Here is an 18769-nt window from a genome sequence, read left to right on the forward strand (position 1 = left end):
CCAAACGCATCCAACCATTTACAAATCTAAAACACTACCACTAAGACCAACTCCAATGATGGGCTAAAAGTCAAATTACCCCCCAAAATTTCCCCCCAAACCCACTCCAACTCAAGGGGAAATTTTGGGCTAAATGCTAAACCAATGCCAAATTCCTCCCAAAATTTAGCCCAGAAATTGGAGTGGACTCCACCAAATATTTATCGGAATTTAAATTTTTTTAGATTAAAATGTTCATAAAATTAATTTACGATAGTCTACATATTTATTTATTTTTTAAAAAAATTAATTTAACAAAAAAAAAGCCTAAATTCGTTCTTTAATAATCCCGAGCTAAAATTTTAGGCTAGAATGGTTGGAGCAGAAAAGCTGTTTCTGGGCTAAAAACTAAATTTTCCGGGTTAAAAAATTTGACTTTTAGCCCAACCATTGGAGATGGTCTAAGGAAATGAATGTCAATTAGGATTTTAAAGAATTATAATGTTCGTTAAAGGCAATAATAATTCATATAAATAATATAGGGTGTCAAATCAATGCTTAAATGAAAAATCTTGTCGAATATTTAAAAAGTGAAAAGAACGACTCACACCAGAGTTGCATTTTATTGTCTTCTAATGAGAGATATTTACAAGCCTGTCACAAGTCTATTAAACTAAACTCTTCAACATTAGCACTAAGTCCAACTTCCATAAATTCAATGATGTGCAATATATACTTTTTTTTTTTTTTTTTTTTTAAGAAACGATATGATAATATCAGCGTAACTGAGACAACATATGAGATCTTCGTCATCAACTAGAAACTGATAAAAGAAATATTAGGCGAGTTTAACTATCTATTCGGTTTAGGGGGTGAAGTCAAACTAAGATTTTAAAGAATTTTAAAAGTGATGGATTTTATAGGATTTAAGAGGATGAAAGACTCCTACAAAATTCATATGGATTCTAAAGAATTTGAATGGATTGTGGTGGAAGGATTTGAAATCCTAGGGGGTGAGATTGAATTCTTTTTAGTCTTGATTATATATACTTTTTGCTCTCAAATCCCACAAAATCCACAACTTATTGAAATCTCCAAAATCTTAATTTTTTTAATACACTTAGATTTGGATGGATTTTAAAATCTTTTAATTGACTACACCTAGATTTGAATGGATTCTAAAATCCTTTAAAATCTTTTAATTGACTACACTAGGATTTTAAAGTCTTTTAAAATTTTCTCAAATATGAGTTTGACCACACCCCCCTTAGTCATTGGATTATTCAATAGCAATTTACTATCTAACACACTTAGGGGGCGTTTGTTTGCCCTCACTAAGTGGGATTGGACTAGCTGTTAGTCCAATACCGTGTTTGTTCCATGCTAGGATTAACATTAATAAGATTAAAGGGGACTCGCATGGACAAAAACCTTCACTAAGAGGTCTTAACGAGACCTCTCAATAACCATGGGACTGCTAAGACCTTCACTGCGTCTTCATCTTCTCACGTTCTCTCTCCTCGTCATCCTCTATCTCCTCTCTATGCTCGCTTCGTTTGCTTGCGTTGCCAACGTCGTCAACACTCGCCAACCCAGAATCGCATCGTCTTCTCATTTCGAATCTCTCATAACACATAACCCGTCGCATTCTCTCACTGCTCTCGCTGTCGTTTGATTCACTCCGATTCGAATTGCAAAACCCAGACCCGAAAGGCAGTAGACAAAGCCCATATTCGTTGAATTGCAACCCACATTCGAATCGCGAAACCCAAATTCCATCGCAAATCCCAAACTCGAATTGCAAAACCAAATTCGTTAGAAGTTCTACACATCTTTCAATCGCCAAACACAGCTAAGATCACACCACCGGTCCAAACCACCACCAATTTCTCTCTCATCGCCCCAACCCACAATCACGAATGGGACCTCAAATTGGATCTTCAATCGGAGAACCGACGAGCTCCGTTTCCAATTCGACAGAACTCCGGCGATTTAAGGTTTTCAAATCGAATTTTTGGTCCTACATATACAAGTGAGCTTGAAGGATTTGATTTTTCTGGGATTTAATTTTCCTTACGAAGGATTACAACTATGGAGGATTTGCAGAAGTTGATTAGGCTATGGGTTGGGTGCTTTGCGTTCTTCATCTCCTTTTTTTTTACCTTATTTGTTCTATTCTTTAAATTTCTGAATATTTGATGGATTCTATGAATTGGTTGCATTTGGTTTGTGAATGTAGGCTTGGATTTGTGAGTTTTATGGGATGCCAGTTAGTTATGATCATTGAACGATTATTGGATTATGTGAATGGAAATTCTGTGTGCAGAGGAGCACCAGCAATTTGCGAAGAAGATGCCCCATTTTTTCATATTATGTTGATATTTTTAATAGGAAATAAATTAAAATATAATAAAATAATAATAATAATAATTTATTGTTAGCCCAGTTTTCTAGTCTGACACTGCATCAAACGCTTCATTAAATCAGTCCAGTTTAGTCTAGTCTAAGCCAATCCAGCTTAAATCCAGTCTGAATTAGTCCGATACAACAAACACACCTTAAAGCTTTTGAAAAGAACCAAGATGCTACGACCAAAATTGCGTACTACTTGGCCTAGTTGGGAGGGCCAGGACATGGCATATTCACGTAGTAGTATATGCATGTATAAAAGCTTTTCCCCAAGTGTGGATTCTATGTTCTGTGCCAAAGTGTTAGATTCGCCAGGTTGCTGTCCAAGAAACCCACTCCCAGTTAGTCCCAAAGTCAATGGGCCTAGGCCTGAAACAATTACAACCGGAGCGACTAAAAAGGATTAATTCTCCGATAGAACGACTTTCTGTCCCAAAAAAATTATTTTCATTTTAAGCTAAATGTGTCATTCTACAACACACATTCTTTCTATTAAAGAATAAATTGACTGCAATCACCTCCCTACAACTATTACCTTTACATCACTATTGTAATTACCACCATCATTGTTATCGTCACTGTCGCTGTTACAATCGTCACCACAATCCCAACCGCCATCACTATCATCACAACTGTCACCACTGGCAGCGCGACCGTCACCACCACCAAAGTTGTCATCACCGCATCCATAATATGCCGTCGCCCCCACCACCACTACGACCACAAGCACCACCACCGTCTGCACCCCAACCAGTACACCCTGTTATTGGCACCAACCCCATACGCCCACAACTGTCGGAGCCATCACCGCCACTGCCCCCTTCACCGTTGTTGTTACCACTACCCTGATTATTATGTCTTTTTTTTTCATTGTATACAATTATATTATTTTTACATTAAATCTATTGAACGCTTTTACACTGCTTTTCATACTCACAACAATTTAAAATTTTAGTTTATCAACGCTCAACTATTTTATTTTACATTTGATTATTCTTAAAGCACAATAGAAACATTTTTTTTCAAAAAGCAAACAATCACAAACTGACCTAAGTGAGGAAGAAATCAACTACAAAAAGGGAATAAAATACACTACATAATCATTACAAGGGCATGTAGAGGAATTTGCAAGTGACTAATTCCTATTTGTAAATCTCCTTCACATGTCTTTATAATACGCATGAAGTGCATTTTTAATCTCATCAAACATTTCACGATCAATTCCTCCTACTAACTTGGCTTCAATTCCTCGAGAATTAGAAGTCCTTCACCCAAACATAGTTTAAACATATTTTAGGCTATGTTTGGATGATAGAACTTTTAAGTTTCATTTGATTGATGTCAAGCGAAAAATGAATGGACTACAAGTCCCCCTTTTATGATTCTTCTGATCCTGGTTATCCTAAATGCCTCGGAACTTAGAAGTATTTCACCCGAATATAATCTTGAAGAGTCTACACTAACATTTTATGACATCTATAAATACTGGGTGGGTTATTATTTTATTTTTTTGCTAGTAATAATACGGTTCGAATTCACTTTTGGCAAGAATTGAACCTAAGACCAAAATAACTGAAATACTATGAATTAAACATGTTGTTTGCGTAACATTCTTTACATGAAACTTAGGCATTCTTCAACCAACAAATAAAAACTGAAGTGAAGATTTTTCACGTGATTATAAAAGCGATAAATTTTAGAACGATCGTTATACTGTTATTTTGTGTAATAAACCTAAATTTTTTAGTATCATAATCACATTGAGACAGTTTGTTATTAATCCACTGCTTATAATATAATTGGCAATATTATTAATACTTCGTGAACTTATGAATTACTATTAATAAATAAACATTGTGTAATACTATGATCAGATGATCCTACCCAAGCTCTTTTTTTTTTTTTTTTTTTCTTTTTTAAATAAAGAAAGTATGATATTTATTAATACAAATAAAACGTACTAAGAAAGGATATGGTGCTTGTATAGGTCTCAATAAAATGCTTGTCAGAAATTTCAACCAAGTTGAAAGGAAAAAGAGTCCTGCACAGATAACTATCTTCAACACAACATAAAATTTACAATTGATTATCTTCTAACAGAGCATCTAAAAATCAAATCTGGGGGTTCTCCTTCCCATGTTACTCCGCTCGAAACTCCCAAACCAGCACGAGCCATCCTATATGCGACGTTGTTAGCTTCTGATGCGCAAAATTTAGCATTGTGTCCTCTGATGTCATTAATTATAGGTCCCAAGAAAGAACAGTCGTCCTCAGAACGACTCACCGCTGCAATCACCACCCTCAAATCTCCCTCCAACACCGTATTCGAACTAAATCTATGAAGGCCATTTATAAATTCCACTGCTCTTCAAGCCGCAAGCATTCCCCTCTTTGATCTTTCTCCCCACGCTCCTTCAAAATTGCACTTAAACCATCCCGAGCCAGGCTTAGTCCACCGTTGTTTTGCCTTGGTTTTACTTAAACTCAGATGATAACAATACGTGACTGTGACTTATCTGAAAAAGTTTGCTCTTAAAAACAGTATGCCACGTCGCAATCTCCTCTACTAGATTACAACGGGGATATTAAAAATTGTCTCAATCTTATTTATATTCGCAAAATATATTACAATTTTTTTTGGAAACTTTAGCGAAAAACTTCTGGTACTGTTCATTTTAACGAAAAATCATATTTTTTCACTAAAAATTAATCCTGATACTAAAAAATCAATCGTTAAAACTAAAAGTTTTAAAGCATTCTTCGTTAGGTTTTTTTTTTTAGATATATTTCGAAAACCATTTTTTAAGAGAAAGATAATTCTCAAAACATCGTGATTCACAAATCCAGACAAAGATCCTAGCCAGATGTCACCCCACCAAATCCTAGGGATCTGGAGATTCGGACTATTGAAATTTGATCCAATGGTTACAAACAGAAAAGCCTGTATAAAAGTGATAATAATTGTAATCGTTGGATCAAATTTCAAAAATCTGAATTTCTAGATTCTTAGAACTTGATGAGAGAGATCCGGCTGAGATCCCTGTCCCACAAATCCACCTCTATCTGCCTGTCAAAAAAACAGAACAAAGAAACTAACCAAATCACGTCGTATTCGTGTTACCACTTTATCAATCCCCTAATCCAGCTCACACTACACGCCAAAATCCCTGTTTTTCACCCACCATTTTTAAAATAAAAAACTATTTTTACCTGTTACTTTTTCCCAATTACTACTAATTTCACTTCGTTAACTTACTGTCCTGAGGAGAACACCCCGCATTTCCCGAGAAAATGCCATAATTTTCTCTCTTATCAAACAAAAAAGATAAAAAAATAAAATAAAATTACCGAGAGAAAAGAAGAAAAAAAAAGAAGTAAAAACCCAGAGATGGGTCCATTTCTCTTTCATGGAGATCACAAACAATAATCTGCAATTCTGCATTCCATAATCACAAAATAAGAAAGCCAAAGAATCTCTGTCCTTTTTCTTCATTTTTTGCAACAAAAAGAAAAGGGTGTTCCTTTTTGTTTCAAAGTTCAAATCGTTCTTCCAAATTTTCAGATTCAAACCTTCAACAATCTGAAACTTTGCCCCCACTTTTCATGTACATTTACATTTACATTTCCTCCTCTCTGTCTCCACAGTTATTGGGAGGTTTCATGTTTGATTGGTGAGGTTGCAAATGTAATTTGAATCCTCTCAGAGTTTTGCATTGTTGCTGTTCTTGCTGGTGTTGGGTTTTGGAATCAGAATCCGGGGACCCACATTGCCAAGATTTGATTTTTAATCAATGCCCTCCTCAATTTCAAACATTTCCCTCAAGAAATTTCAGACATGGTCTCTGTTTTCCCCAATTCGAGCTCAGATTTATGAGAGAGAGATAAATTAAGGGTTTGTTCTTTCCTAATTTCATATGGGTTTGATCTGAAGTCCCTGTCTTTGATTGATATTTTGATAAATTTTCACAATGCTCAAGCAATTCCTCAGTAAACTGCCGCGGAAGGCCTTGAAATCCGACGAGCGGCCCGAGTCGCCGCGGACAAACACGACCCGGTCCGGGAGTCGGACTGGGCCGTCGGGCCTGGGCGGTGGCACCCCTCGATCCAACGGCGGAAATAGTTCGGGCCCAGGTAAAGCGAACGCACCGAAACGCATGTCGTCCGCGGTGTTTCCGGCGAGCGTGGTGGCCGGAATCGAGCCTTTGGTGCCGTTCAAGGACGTGCCGACGCCAGAGAAGATGAACCTCTTCGTCAGCAAGGTGAGCCTTTGCTGTGTAACGTTTGATTTCACAGACCCATCTAAGAATTCGATAGAGAAAGATGTTAAGAGGCAGACATTGCTTGAACTTGTAGACTTTGTAGCAACTGGGTCGATGAGATTCAGCGAGCCAGCCATTTTAGCAACCTGTAGAATGTGTGCCATTAATCTGTTTAGAGTTTTCCCGCCAAATTACCGGTCCCATTCCAACGGCGGGGCGGGTGAGAACGATGATGATGAACCCATGTTCGACCCCGCCTGGCCGCATTTGCAGATTGTGTATGAATTGCTGCTTAAATTCGTGACATCTTCGTGTCTTGACGCGAAGGTTGCGAAGAAGTATGTAGACCATTCGTTTATTTTGAGGTTGCTTGAGTTGTTTGATTCCGATGACCCTAGGGAGAGAGATTGTTTGAAGACCATTCTGCATAGGATTTATGGCAAGTTCATGGTTCATAGGCCGTTTATTCGCAAGGCTATCAACAATATATTTTATCGGTTTTTGTTTGAGACTGACAGACATAATGGGATTGCTGAGTTGCTGGAGATATTTGGGAGTATTATTAGTGGGTTTGCGTTGCCGTTGAAAGAGGAGCACAGGGTATTCTTGTGGAGGGTTTTGATTCCTCTTCATAAGCCGAAGAATCTAGGGTCTTACTTCCAACAGTTGTCCTATTGCGTCACGCAGTTTATAGAGAAGGAGCCGAAGTTGGCTAGTGTTGTTATAAGGGGTTTGTTGAAATACTGGCCGATAACAGGTAGTCAGAAAGAGGTGATGTTCTTGGGTGAGTTAGAAGAGATTTTGGAATCGGTTATCATGGTGGAATTTCAAAAGATCATGGCCCCTTTGTTCTGCCGGATTGCATGCTGCATTAACAGTTCCCACTTCCAGGTAATTTTCCCTTCGGGTTTGGTTTCCCGTTTAATAAGTATTGTGTTTATTCTTCACTTTGCCCTGTATCATGTTTATTTTGAAGTATATTTTGGACCTAGAAGTTTTAGGAATGCATAAAGTGGAATTCGATGATTGCTTCTAGTGTTTGTCGTGGATTGTATGAATGCTTGTGTAAGTTCACTCTCCGGAAAAGAATTTGAAACTTATCTTAAAATGTTTCAGGTAGCTGAAAGGGCCCTTTTCTTTTGGAACAATGACAACATTGTGAACTTAATCACACATAACCGTCAAGTGATTCTGCCCATCATTTTACCAGCCTTGGAGAGGAACTCCCAGAACCACTGGAACCAAGCAGTTCTTAATTTAACTTTAAATGTCCGAAAGATGTTTGTCGAGATGGATGATCAGCTATTCCTCTCCAGCCACACGCACTACATGGAGGAAGAAGCAAAGCAAAGCTCGGCTGCCAAGAAGCGAAAGGAAGCATGGGAACAGTTAGAGAATGCAGCTAGTCTCCAGCCGGGAACCAGAAACACTGCAGTTCTGGTAATGCCTGTAGCGACCTCAATCGCCTGTTAAAAATTAACTTCCGAACTGATGCTATTGCAACCGATGTTTTCCCGTATTTCCTCTCTTTTTACGGTGGTTGGGAGTGACGAGATTAAGAGAAATGTATGGAAAATGGCTATAGTTTCAGGGGTGGGATTGTATTTTTGTAATGGTCCTTTGCCAGCCACTGGTTGTAACCTTGTCTTTTGCTTCCCCCGAATGGTGTTTCTTGGGAAGGACCTTCCCACAATTTTCTGTACTACTGCTACTAGCTTAATTGGCTAATTCCTTTTTAGCCCTCTGTAACCTTTGATGTTTAAGAACAACTCGCATGTAACGGGTTTACTGCCCTAGTGACGTTCCTGTCTATGCAAGTCGTTCTCCTGTTGTTCAGCTTCAGCTATGTCTTTATCAAAACTAATTTATAGATCAATGTTTTTGTCAATGCCAAATTATAGCAAATTATAGCAGGCAGTTTTCAGTTTTAATTATTTAGATCTTCATGATTTAATGGATCCCTACATGCTGCCTGGTATGATGAAGGGGAATAATATTATGGGTAAGTATGATTCCACCAACAAAAAGTATGGGCAAGATCAGATATATGAAAAATAAAAGAGGGAACTAGGTAAGGTTGTCACATCATATCCATGATGGGATCTCCTGTTGGTTGGCATGTCGTTTGAAAAACATAATAAATTTGCAACGAGAAAAACTTTCATGCACCCGTTGCATGAAACATGGGTTGCATTCGTTATATTTTGTTTCTAGTGCAAGATTTTGAATGTGAGACAACTATTTCATATAACGGGTGCATGAAAGTTTTCTTCTCGATGAGGACACCGTTGATGTGTCCATTGCAATTGCATTAGGCTAAAGGCTCATAACACAAGGGTTTTCAACACCTTGAACTGAGTAGTTGGTTTGTATGAAAAGTTGTTGGATTATATGACTTGTTTGAGATTACTTTTGTGAAAAACACTTATGCTCATAAGTATTTTTGTTAAAAGCAATTTCATTAGAAATATGTGAAACTTTATTTAAAACTCAAGTGCTTCCTAAAAAAGTGCTTAAAAAACACGTTCATTGAAAGTACTTCTTGAAAAAGCATACAACAGGTGTTTCACCGTAAAAAGATCCGACCACCCAAAAACTCACATATCACAACAGAACGACTGATAACTATTTTTCAACATTTTTCTTTTTCATATATGAAGTTTTTAGATACAAACAATCAAGGAGCTACATTTCATGTTTGAAACTTGCAACCCAAGGCACAGTCGCTCTTAAAAGTTCCCCCATGCGATGAGAAGTTTTGGTACATTATTTTGCCAAGACCCAAATACATAATTGTTTGTCCTAACGGTGTCTTAATCTAGAAAAATTTGAGGCTACAACGACAGATCTGGAAGCACCAGAACGAGATAACATTTAGCAATGAATGGCGGCCGGACAGACAGACAACAAAGTTAGATGGAAGGTTAAGGAACTTTCATGTCGGAGATCTGGATGTCTCTCAAACTCGAAGTACCTGAATGCAGGGAGGTTTTCCTAGCTGATAAACATCCATCCCGGTTCAGCTCTTATAGAAGAGTCAGCGAATTATTGATCTTCGAAAGAGTGAACCACCCGTTGTTTGGAGGTCAATGTAGCCACAGACTTGAACTGTCAAGACAAGAATTTGAATCAGAATACTGAATCTAAACGATCTGTAAATAGACATGACTTTGAACACTGAAGTGCTGTTTCTAAGAATTGTCTTCCGACAAACATGATCAATCAGAAAACAAACTCATAGTCATATTACCTTCTGATGTTTATACTTCTCGCGAATAGAGTTTAGAGGACAACCGGTGGTGTTCAATTGCAAATCTTCCAGTGCAACTACTGTAGTTTTGAGATGTGATGTTTTGTACGAGGTGTAGTGCTCTAAAGTAGGGTTCTGCAAGACATAAAAATGACATTTCTTCAGATAATTTTCAATGAGAACAAAAGTAAAAACCTCAATTAAAAGAGAGGCACAGAATTGCAGACCCATGGATGGTCTGACTGATTGAGAGTCCATCTGGCAAGGAAAACAGCAGAGGCGGCTATGAGGGAAGGTAGGAACTTCAGGAAGCTGTATTCAACAAGAGTCAACTCTGCTAAATAATTTGCCAATAACTCCAGTTCAAGACAAGGAACCTGCATAACAAAGTAATTGAAATAGAACTGTGTTCTTGTATGGTAATTGATTTTTCAGAAGCCAAAGTGCGGACGACATTTAATTTAGAATACCTTATAAGAAGCTTGAGCTGCATGAATGAATCTCCTAAGAAATGTTTTTGTGGTGGGAACAGATAACTGGAAGTGCGAGAAATTTAGAACTTGAATCTCCATTTTTAATACCTGCAAGATTTAATCAGGAAGTTTTTGTATCAGTACGTAACTAGTTATACCAATGGAAAAGAGGAAAAACGTAAGGGCATTGCCATGTGAACGAAAGACCAAGTTTTTGCTTTCGAATTATGCTACGGAAACAAATAAAAGTTTTATGAGTCTAAAATAGGCAAAGTCTATGGAGCTAAGAACATACCTCCTCTCTTGAGTAAGTATTGTCAGTGATGAAGCAAAATTCTTCCACTCGCGGTGCACAAATTTCTTCATACTTCCTTTGAACCATAACAAAAAATACATACACCTCAAGTAATGTAATGATAAAATAATCAAGAGAGGAATATTGTCATTGTTTCCTCATCTACACTCATATGCCAATGCACATACCACACACATATGTAAAAATGTTTGTCCATGTCTACCAAAGATGAGTCCACCAAATAGCCCGAGTAAACATCCGTAAGGATTTTTTTTATTAATAGATAAACTATGGTACACTAGAAACGACCATCTATACACCTAATATAGCACTTACGAGGCAATTAACATGCAAGTGACTCCAAGCAGCTGGAGTTTTTGCTTTTCAACATAATTGTGAGAGAGAAACCGATCAATGAGATTTACTGTAAGGTAAAGTGTGTCTGGAACCAGCTTATATTCTTCAGAAACCTGAAAGAGACATAAGATATTATCACTAAAGCATTCATTTTATATGGCACAAAAATGGCTCATACTCTGTAAAAGAAGAAAAGTTGGACTTTATTCTTTGGGATTGGGACTGATATCCAGGTTTTTCAGTATCCCATTTAAGAAGGCATTAGCATGGATGCTTTCAAGCAAAGGCACACCATAACGTCAGAATATTAGAGCCATTTGGATAACTACATCCGATGATACTGACCTCCACTAGCCAATCAACCAAAATTCCTCGCATGCTGGGAGTAATATCTCGCTGCAATCTTTCCATATAATCAGTTGATGGTCTTCGCGCTACCTGAGGAAGAATAAATTTCCTCTACAAGTCAGAATCAATAATGTTCCTGATGTTATTTTACCAAGTCCAGATAGCACTTTCATTTACCAAGCTCCACCACAATTGAATAAATTCATCACAGAAATCAGAAACTATTTCATGTTTAAAATTACAAAGGAGACTTTTAATTTCTATGTCCTGTCGACACAAGCGAATACTAAATATTGCAATAATCTTATTAAAATTGATAATGTCATGGCTCAAACACTAACCTCTGCAAGGCATATATTACTGTAAATATCAGGGGCGTACAGGCTGCACGCCAGAGGATCCTTTAAGTTTGAGTCAATATTCACAATGTCTGGGTCATTTGAGGACCCCACTATCTCCAAGGCCATATTTCCTTCTACACAGTCCAATAAAAAAAAATCATTACGCATTGCTAGTATGAACATGAAAACACAAGCCAGTAATTAACTTTTCACTTTCCGTTAAAAGTCAATCAAGTTTCCTCATTTATTAATCAATCAAAATTTCTACATTACAGTCGGAAGGCTCAGAGCAAAAAGAATGATTTCAACTTGTCATCTTAGACATTGCAAGCATCACTCTAACCAAGTATAGGCACAGCACAGAAAATTAGCCAGTTCAAGAAGATAAGTCATATACTGTTGCACTCTCCTGAACAAAATGAAACATAAAACTATACCTTTCTTTTTGGGGTTACAAAGTTCAGCCGATTCTGAAGGAGCCTGTATTGTAGGCATCAGATCTGCTCCTCTATGCTGTCCCAAGGTACGACATATACCCTGGGGTACTGGCACTTTTGGCAGAGTGGGTTCTAAGGGTTCTGCCACCCTTATTTTGGATAATTCCTCAGCTAACTTTGCTTTTGCGTCGTCTTGAACCATTGGAATTGCTTCAGAGATATTTGAGGCCACCTTAACATTCTTTCCAAGTCCTCTTTTAGCCTGCTTGTTAGTCTGTCAGTACCAACAAATTTTAAATTAGAATTACTTAGAAAGTACAGAGGCAACAATGCAGTTAATTAATTCGAAATCATGTGAGATTTCTTGATAAACATTATATTCATTGACAATTCAGAACTTTTGCACGTAGGGTTAGAAACCGAAACATTCAAATAATACCTGAATCTGAGATGCATTAGTGCAGTTAACATTTGAATCCTCACAGGCGATGTTTCCTACATCTTTAAGCACTGCCCTTCTTTTATGCTGCAAGCCAACAGTAGCAATTGCAGATGCTTTGTTCTCATCTGATGCTGCTCTTTTGGAATTCGCTCGAAGACCACGCTTCTGATTTTCTTTAGTGAAAAGTATCGAGGAGGAGAGTTCCTCCCCGGATGCGCCAAATGCTTTAGCCCGTGCTCTTGTGATTCGGACATTAGGTTCTTCAACTTTGGCAGCATTTTCATTTTCCTTATTCATATTTACCTGCCTTGTAGAAGACCAACAAATGAATTCAGTCCGAATCCTTGTTCATTGAACCTGCATTTTCAAATCAGTTGATGTCAACAAGTGGTACTGTGCAACTCAACACAAACAAGCCTAACAAATCAACCCGAGATAGTGTTCCACGCAAACTACGAAGGGATCCAAAAAGAGATGCCCTTTATGGTCATCTACGGAAATTCAATTCCCTTTGACACAACAGAAAGATAAATCTAATCATTTTTCAATTGAAGAAGAAAACTTTATGGTCTTTTACTCTGTTTTCCTTTGACATAACACACAACAACTTGCAATGTGAAAGCAAAACAGGGGATTAACATGAAGATATCTCAAAAGGGTTCCCATACAATAACCACCAAAACAATTTTCTAGCTTTGCTATTACACTTATTATTTTGTAAACTAAAAATTTGAGAAAATGGGAAGAAAAAGAAAAGCTTTTTTTTTTCCCCTGATTTCTAACTAATCAGCCATTGGCTGTTTTTAATTAAGTTATGTGAGAAAGGTTTTTTTTTTTTTTTTTTTTTTTGTCAGGTCCAGAATGCGTGAAAGACAAATGCTTAGCAATCTTCTATTCCTCTGACACATTTTCCCAGCAACCAAACAGAAAATTAAAACAAAAATTACTACTTTACCAAAAAAGGAAGAGGCCGAAAACACCGCAAAACCCAGCCCCAAAAACCCTAATTTCTTCAAAATTCCCACGTCCCATCCCCATCCGATCATCAAAAACCACAAAACAAACAAAATCGCAAACGCATTTCATACAAAATGCACCAAATTTCTTACGTTAAAAACGTAAAAAATCGAAGGAAAAAAATAAAAGACTCCAGCGCCAGATCCATGTAGCGAACCAGCGAGGCGTAAAACGACGTGGTTTCATAAGAATCTGGCAGTGGATAACAGAGCGACGAGGCTCGAACATGTAGAATGCATTAAAAATTCTCCCTTCACGCAGAGTGGGAGTGAAAAAAGAGTGTGGGAGCTGAGCTTACTCTGTTGGCGGAAGTTCCCGACGACGGCCACTGCCGGAAGAGCTCGGAGGAACAAGGAGGGGTCCGGAGGCTCAGCTTCGGACAAGGAATTGTGTAGAAGTGACAGTGGAGAGAGAGGGAGAGAGAGAGAGAGAGTTGATATAAAGGGGGGGAGGGGGTGGGGAGCGTGAGCGGGATGGGGTTTATAGTTTGAACTTCCAAAATTCCAAACGGAAGCCAAAAAGCAACAATATTTTATGATTTTATTTTATTTTTTTATTTTGACTTCTTGCTATTTCCTTTTTCACACGATATTGGCAATGACATTCATTGGATTTGTGTTATGAATTTTGGGTTTTTTTTTAATATATGGTATGTTTTGTTTATACGTTGTCAATCAGACTAATAAGGGTCTAGACATAAATATAAGACGGAGTATTTTTCACTTTAATTTTAGACATAAGCGTTCACGTGTAAGTGCAAAAAATTATTACCGAAATATTAACCTTATATTGATGAGTTTTATTAACAAAAATGTATACATAAGGTAAAGAGTTAACATGTTTACATTAGACATAAGAGTATTGAGTATCCAAACAAGTTATACTCTATTTAACGATAATAATCTTCCAAGCACCTCTTTTATAAATAAAACGAGTGTCACGATTCACGTTGCATTACAAGCATAAAGAACATTACCCAAAAGTTGTTTGTGAAGTCTTTTTTCTACTATGTTATGGTCTTTGTTTTTTATCTATGGATTTGTAATATTTAAATAAGGAGTATTAAAATATGATCTGAAATTAGTTAATGTATTTATTATGCTTTACTATATTGAATAACTTCGAACCAATTTGAATTGAGTGTTCATAAAATAATAAACATTTATCCAAGTTATATTAAATAACATTGACCCTACTACATGCAACAATGCAAGGGCACGCTGACCTCTAAAAACGTGTCCTACGTGTGAAATTCAGATTCTTTTGGTTCTCTCAATCTGAGTTGACGGATCAAGTAATTCAAAAGTTCAAAAAAATAAAAAAAATTTAAACTGTAATTTATGTGAAATGAGTTAATGTAATAACTTATGAAGATCGTAAAACTTCAAATGTGAGATTCAGAGAGAATCTTGATTCTTATGTATGAAGAGGGTTGGAAAGGTCTCCATCACCTGTAAGGTAGTGTGTGCTACTATGCTAGGTGCCAAGATAAGGGGCAAAAGCCTGCCATCCCCAACTTCCAAGTCGGACTTTGAATTGAAGGAACCCTAGCTACCCTAGTGTATTTTTGGGGACCTCACATACCCTAAGTTGTTGGATTGGAATTCAATGGTTAGTATTCAAATGTTCAAATCTCCAAAAAAATAAAATAAAAGGACGTCTAGTTTGAAATTTTGACTGTCGATGATTTATTACACCAAATTTTAGTTACCAATTAATATTGAAATATTTTATTTTGCAATAAATAAATGGAACTTTAACGAAATTTTTTTGTTACTGTTCACTTTATCGAAAAACCGTATTTTTACACCTAAAAGTCAATTCTAGTACTATTTATTTTACTGTTTATTTTGTCATTATGGTTAAAACTCAAAGTTTTCAAACATTTTTAATTAATTTTCCCATAAATAAATTCCATAACAAGTCAAATATATAATGAACGAAATATTGTTGCATCAAATCTTTTTTTTTTTTTCGTCGCATAAGAGAGTAATATTATAAAATAAAACCCTTCGCACAACTTATCCAATTCCCAGGATGGGTGATCCACTAAAAAGTTCTTGTGTGAGTTCCTAGAAACAAAACCGTGAGGGTGTGGTAGGGACCCAAAACGGACAATATCGTGCTGCTGTGCTGTGAGAATAAGCAGCTGTGAAATAAAGCAGCAGAGTGTTTGGTAAACTTTTTTGTAAAAGTGCTTTTGAAAAAAAAAGCAGTATTATAGTGTTTGGTAACCTTTTATGTAAAACAGATGTGAAAAAAAGCTAGTTTTTCAAAGCTGGGTTTTGCAGCTTCTTGTTTTTGGCTTTTTTTCACCCAAAACTGTGAAAAAAAGCTGAAGCTGAATGTTTACCAAACACAAAAACAGCTCCCAGCTTTTTTTGATACTAGCTTTTTTCAAAATCACATCAGTACCAAACCAGGCCTTAGAAAGATCGCCAATAAAATATAGCCAAACAAACATTTGTATTGTCAATTCTATTAAAAAGCAATGGAAAAGTGAGGTTTCACAAAATGATTGATCTTAATCAAGACAAAATGGCACTGTCCAGACAGTTTATTGTTAGTTTCATTTGAGTAAATAATGGTGTTTTTTACGACAACAACAACAAAATTTTATTCTACTAAATGGGTCGGCTATATGAATTCTAAAATACCACTATGTGTCACATTCAAAAATTTTATCCCATATCCCCTTGTGAAGGAGGAAGTCGACAAGAGTCAAATGAATTTCGTATGAAAATCTAAACATTCAATTTCCAGTTGGGTTCTCTTCAACATTGACAAATCAATCAATTAAAACTTAATTGGAAAAAGGTTTTATTGAGATAAGTCCAGCTTAGCACCGTGTTTGTATGAGGTCCGAATCAATCCAAATCAAATTGTTAATTTTACCAGAAAAAGGAAAGTGTTTGAGACGTTTTTGTAATTATTCCCACAAGTTCAGGTGGAAATGTCTCTAATTAATTGCTTAATTATGATAATTAAGCTCATTTATTTGTAAGGAAAAATGGGATTCAATTTATGTTAGTCTAGGTTATGTGTATGATTCTCCATTGAGCCATTTATGGAAACTAATTTATGCCAGTTTTCTGTTTTTGTCATTTTATCCTTAATGATTAATAAAATTAAAGAAAATAAGGAAACGTTAAACATTCATGTTTCAAATTATAAAGGCAGAAAATATGAGAGTAATGCAATACATTGAAGAATAATATTAGATAGATGATAGCAGAAGAGGCTGATTAAAAATAGAGTAATATTATTCATATCATGTTTTTGTACCATATTTTTATACCACTTTAGGTGGCATTTGATGTGGACAGTCACATCATTTGAATTAATCAGATTTTTAAATTTAATTCATTATTTAATAAACTAATAATAATAAAAAAACTAGTTAATTAAATGATGATTATGGTATATGAGGAATCTTTCTCCTTTCTTTCCTTGAGTTTTGCAAATTTTTCAAATGATGTGATTGTCCACATCGGATGCTACCTAAGGTGGTACAGAAATGTGGTATAAAAACATGGTATGAATAGTATTACTCTTAAAAATATAGAGATAGAGCTACTTGTTCAAGCTTTATTGGTTAAGTTGTTTTTGTGTTTATGGCTTAAACCGTCCAGCCTTGTTGTGTCACTATGAAGAAAAACATTGTATCGATTTTGAAATTGTTAGTATATATATTCAATAAAAGTATTATTAATGGTTTTTTCGACACCGAGCTTTTATTGTAGCTCGTGCTACTGTATCAGCTGCTTGATTTTTGGTACCAACAATTATGAATTGTAAAAAAATTATTAGTAGTTATTTATTTATTTTTTAAATGATAAATTGATTTATTAATATTACAGACGAACTGATACATTAATATCAGAAGCTAAAATCAAATTTGCTCCCAATCATCCCACTTGTCCTTAAATTTTGAGCTGACACAGTCCATATATAATAACTCACCAGAAAATTTAGTGAAAATTTCCCCCAATCTAGTCACAAATTCCCCAAAATCTAATGAAAGATTTGACAAATCTAATTAAAAGTTACCAAATATGAGTACTGCAAGTCATACAGAATATACGAAAGTTCAAGATGGGAGGTAATATCTTATTGTCAACCCTCAACAGAATCGAACCAAACTGTACCGTAATTTCGGTTTGATATTTAGTTTTAACAAAAAAATCGAACTGAATGAAATCGAACCACTCTTACGCTAAAAAATCAAATATTCGGTGAAGGTTTATTTATTTATATTTGAAAAAGAAAAAATAATAATTGTTTGTCATAAAGCCAAACCAGCCCATTTGAAAGTTTGCTGATCTAAAAGCCTAAGTGGTCCCCTGTGGCCCTCTACGCTCTTCCACAAGGTGGGCCCAACAACTTTTCATACCGTGAAAGTCCAAATCCAAATCTATATCGGATAAATGTGCTTCAAAATCTCCAATAAAATTTTTATTTTTTTATTTTTTTTTTCAAAAATATTAATTTATTTGAGTGAAGAATGAATAATGAGACCAATACTGACTTCAAAAGGTGGCAATAATAACGAAGAATTTGGATCACACCGGACGCGCAAAAAGTGCAAATAAAATATACCAAAATGTTGCAACTTTACGCAACCTAAAGAAACCATGGGTCTCTGCTATCTTATCACCTAGAAAAAATAGGCATCACGTTATTACGTTCATGTGACAGTGTTGAATGATCATACAATTTAATTATAAAATGACATGTGATGGAATCTAATGATTAATTTCTGTTAATTTTCTGCGGTTAATAGTGTTGACGAGACAAGTGGGTTCCAACAAAGTGAAGCATGAAAGTGTTAAAAAACATGGGACATAAATTAGGTAGGGAAAACTAACTTAAATCCTCGGAGATCTACGTTGTTACAACATACGAGATCACATGTAACCTTTATTGATTCTTCTAATAGCATAAATTTATATGTAATAGAACTCACATGGCATGTAACGGGGTGTATTCTCCTTTTTTCTCTATCTCTTATCTCTCGTGATAAGTCACGAAAGAAGTGAGATATAGAGAAAGAAAAATATGTAAATCCACCCCGGTCTCAGCAAGTTTTCTACTTACATGAATCGCCCTTGTTATTGGTTTGTTGTATCGTGTTGCAACGTACGAGTAAAAGTCAGCACAAC

At 36.0% G+C, this 18769-nt stretch overlaps 2 protein-coding genes across 2 annotated transcripts; one reads left to right on the plus strand and one right to left on the minus strand.

Moving 5' to 3' along the window:
* Positions 1 to 5819: 5819 nt before the first annotated feature.
* Positions 5820 to 8535, plus strand: LOC137707532 (serine/threonine protein phosphatase 2A 57 kDa regulatory subunit B' kappa isoform-like). Its single transcript, XM_068446420.1, has 2 exons — positions 5820 to 7538; positions 7764 to 8535. Exons 1-2 carry the CDS (start codon positions 6357 to 6359, stop codon positions 8118 to 8120), a joined length of 1539 nt encoding a protein of 512 aa, XP_068302521.1. The 5' UTR covers positions 5820 to 6356; the 3' UTR covers positions 8121 to 8535.
* A 795-nt stretch (positions 8536 to 9330) lies between these two features.
* LOC137715617 (cyclin-A2-2-like) lies at positions 9331 to 14020 on the minus strand. Its single transcript, XM_068454963.1, has 11 exons — positions 13906 to 14020; positions 12588 to 12947; positions 12149 to 12422; positions 11712 to 11845; positions 11368 to 11460; positions 11002 to 11135; positions 10666 to 10741; positions 10368 to 10478; positions 10125 to 10274; positions 9898 to 10032; positions 9331 to 9755 (listed from the first exon to the last, which is right to left on the minus strand). Exons 2-11 carry the CDS (start codon positions 12885 to 12887, stop codon positions 9693 to 9695), a joined length of 1470 nt encoding a protein of 489 aa, XP_068311064.1. The 5' UTR covers positions 12888 to 12947; positions 13906 to 14020; the 3' UTR covers positions 9331 to 9692.
* Positions 14021 to 18769: the final 4749 nt, after the last annotated feature.

The sequence above is a fragment of the Pyrus communis genome, chromosome 1 (assembly GCF_963583255.1).
Source record: "Pyrus communis chromosome 1, drPyrComm1.1, whole genome shotgun sequence".
NCBI classification, from domain to species: Eukaryota; Viridiplantae; Streptophyta; class Magnoliopsida; order Rosales; family Rosaceae; genus Pyrus; species Pyrus communis.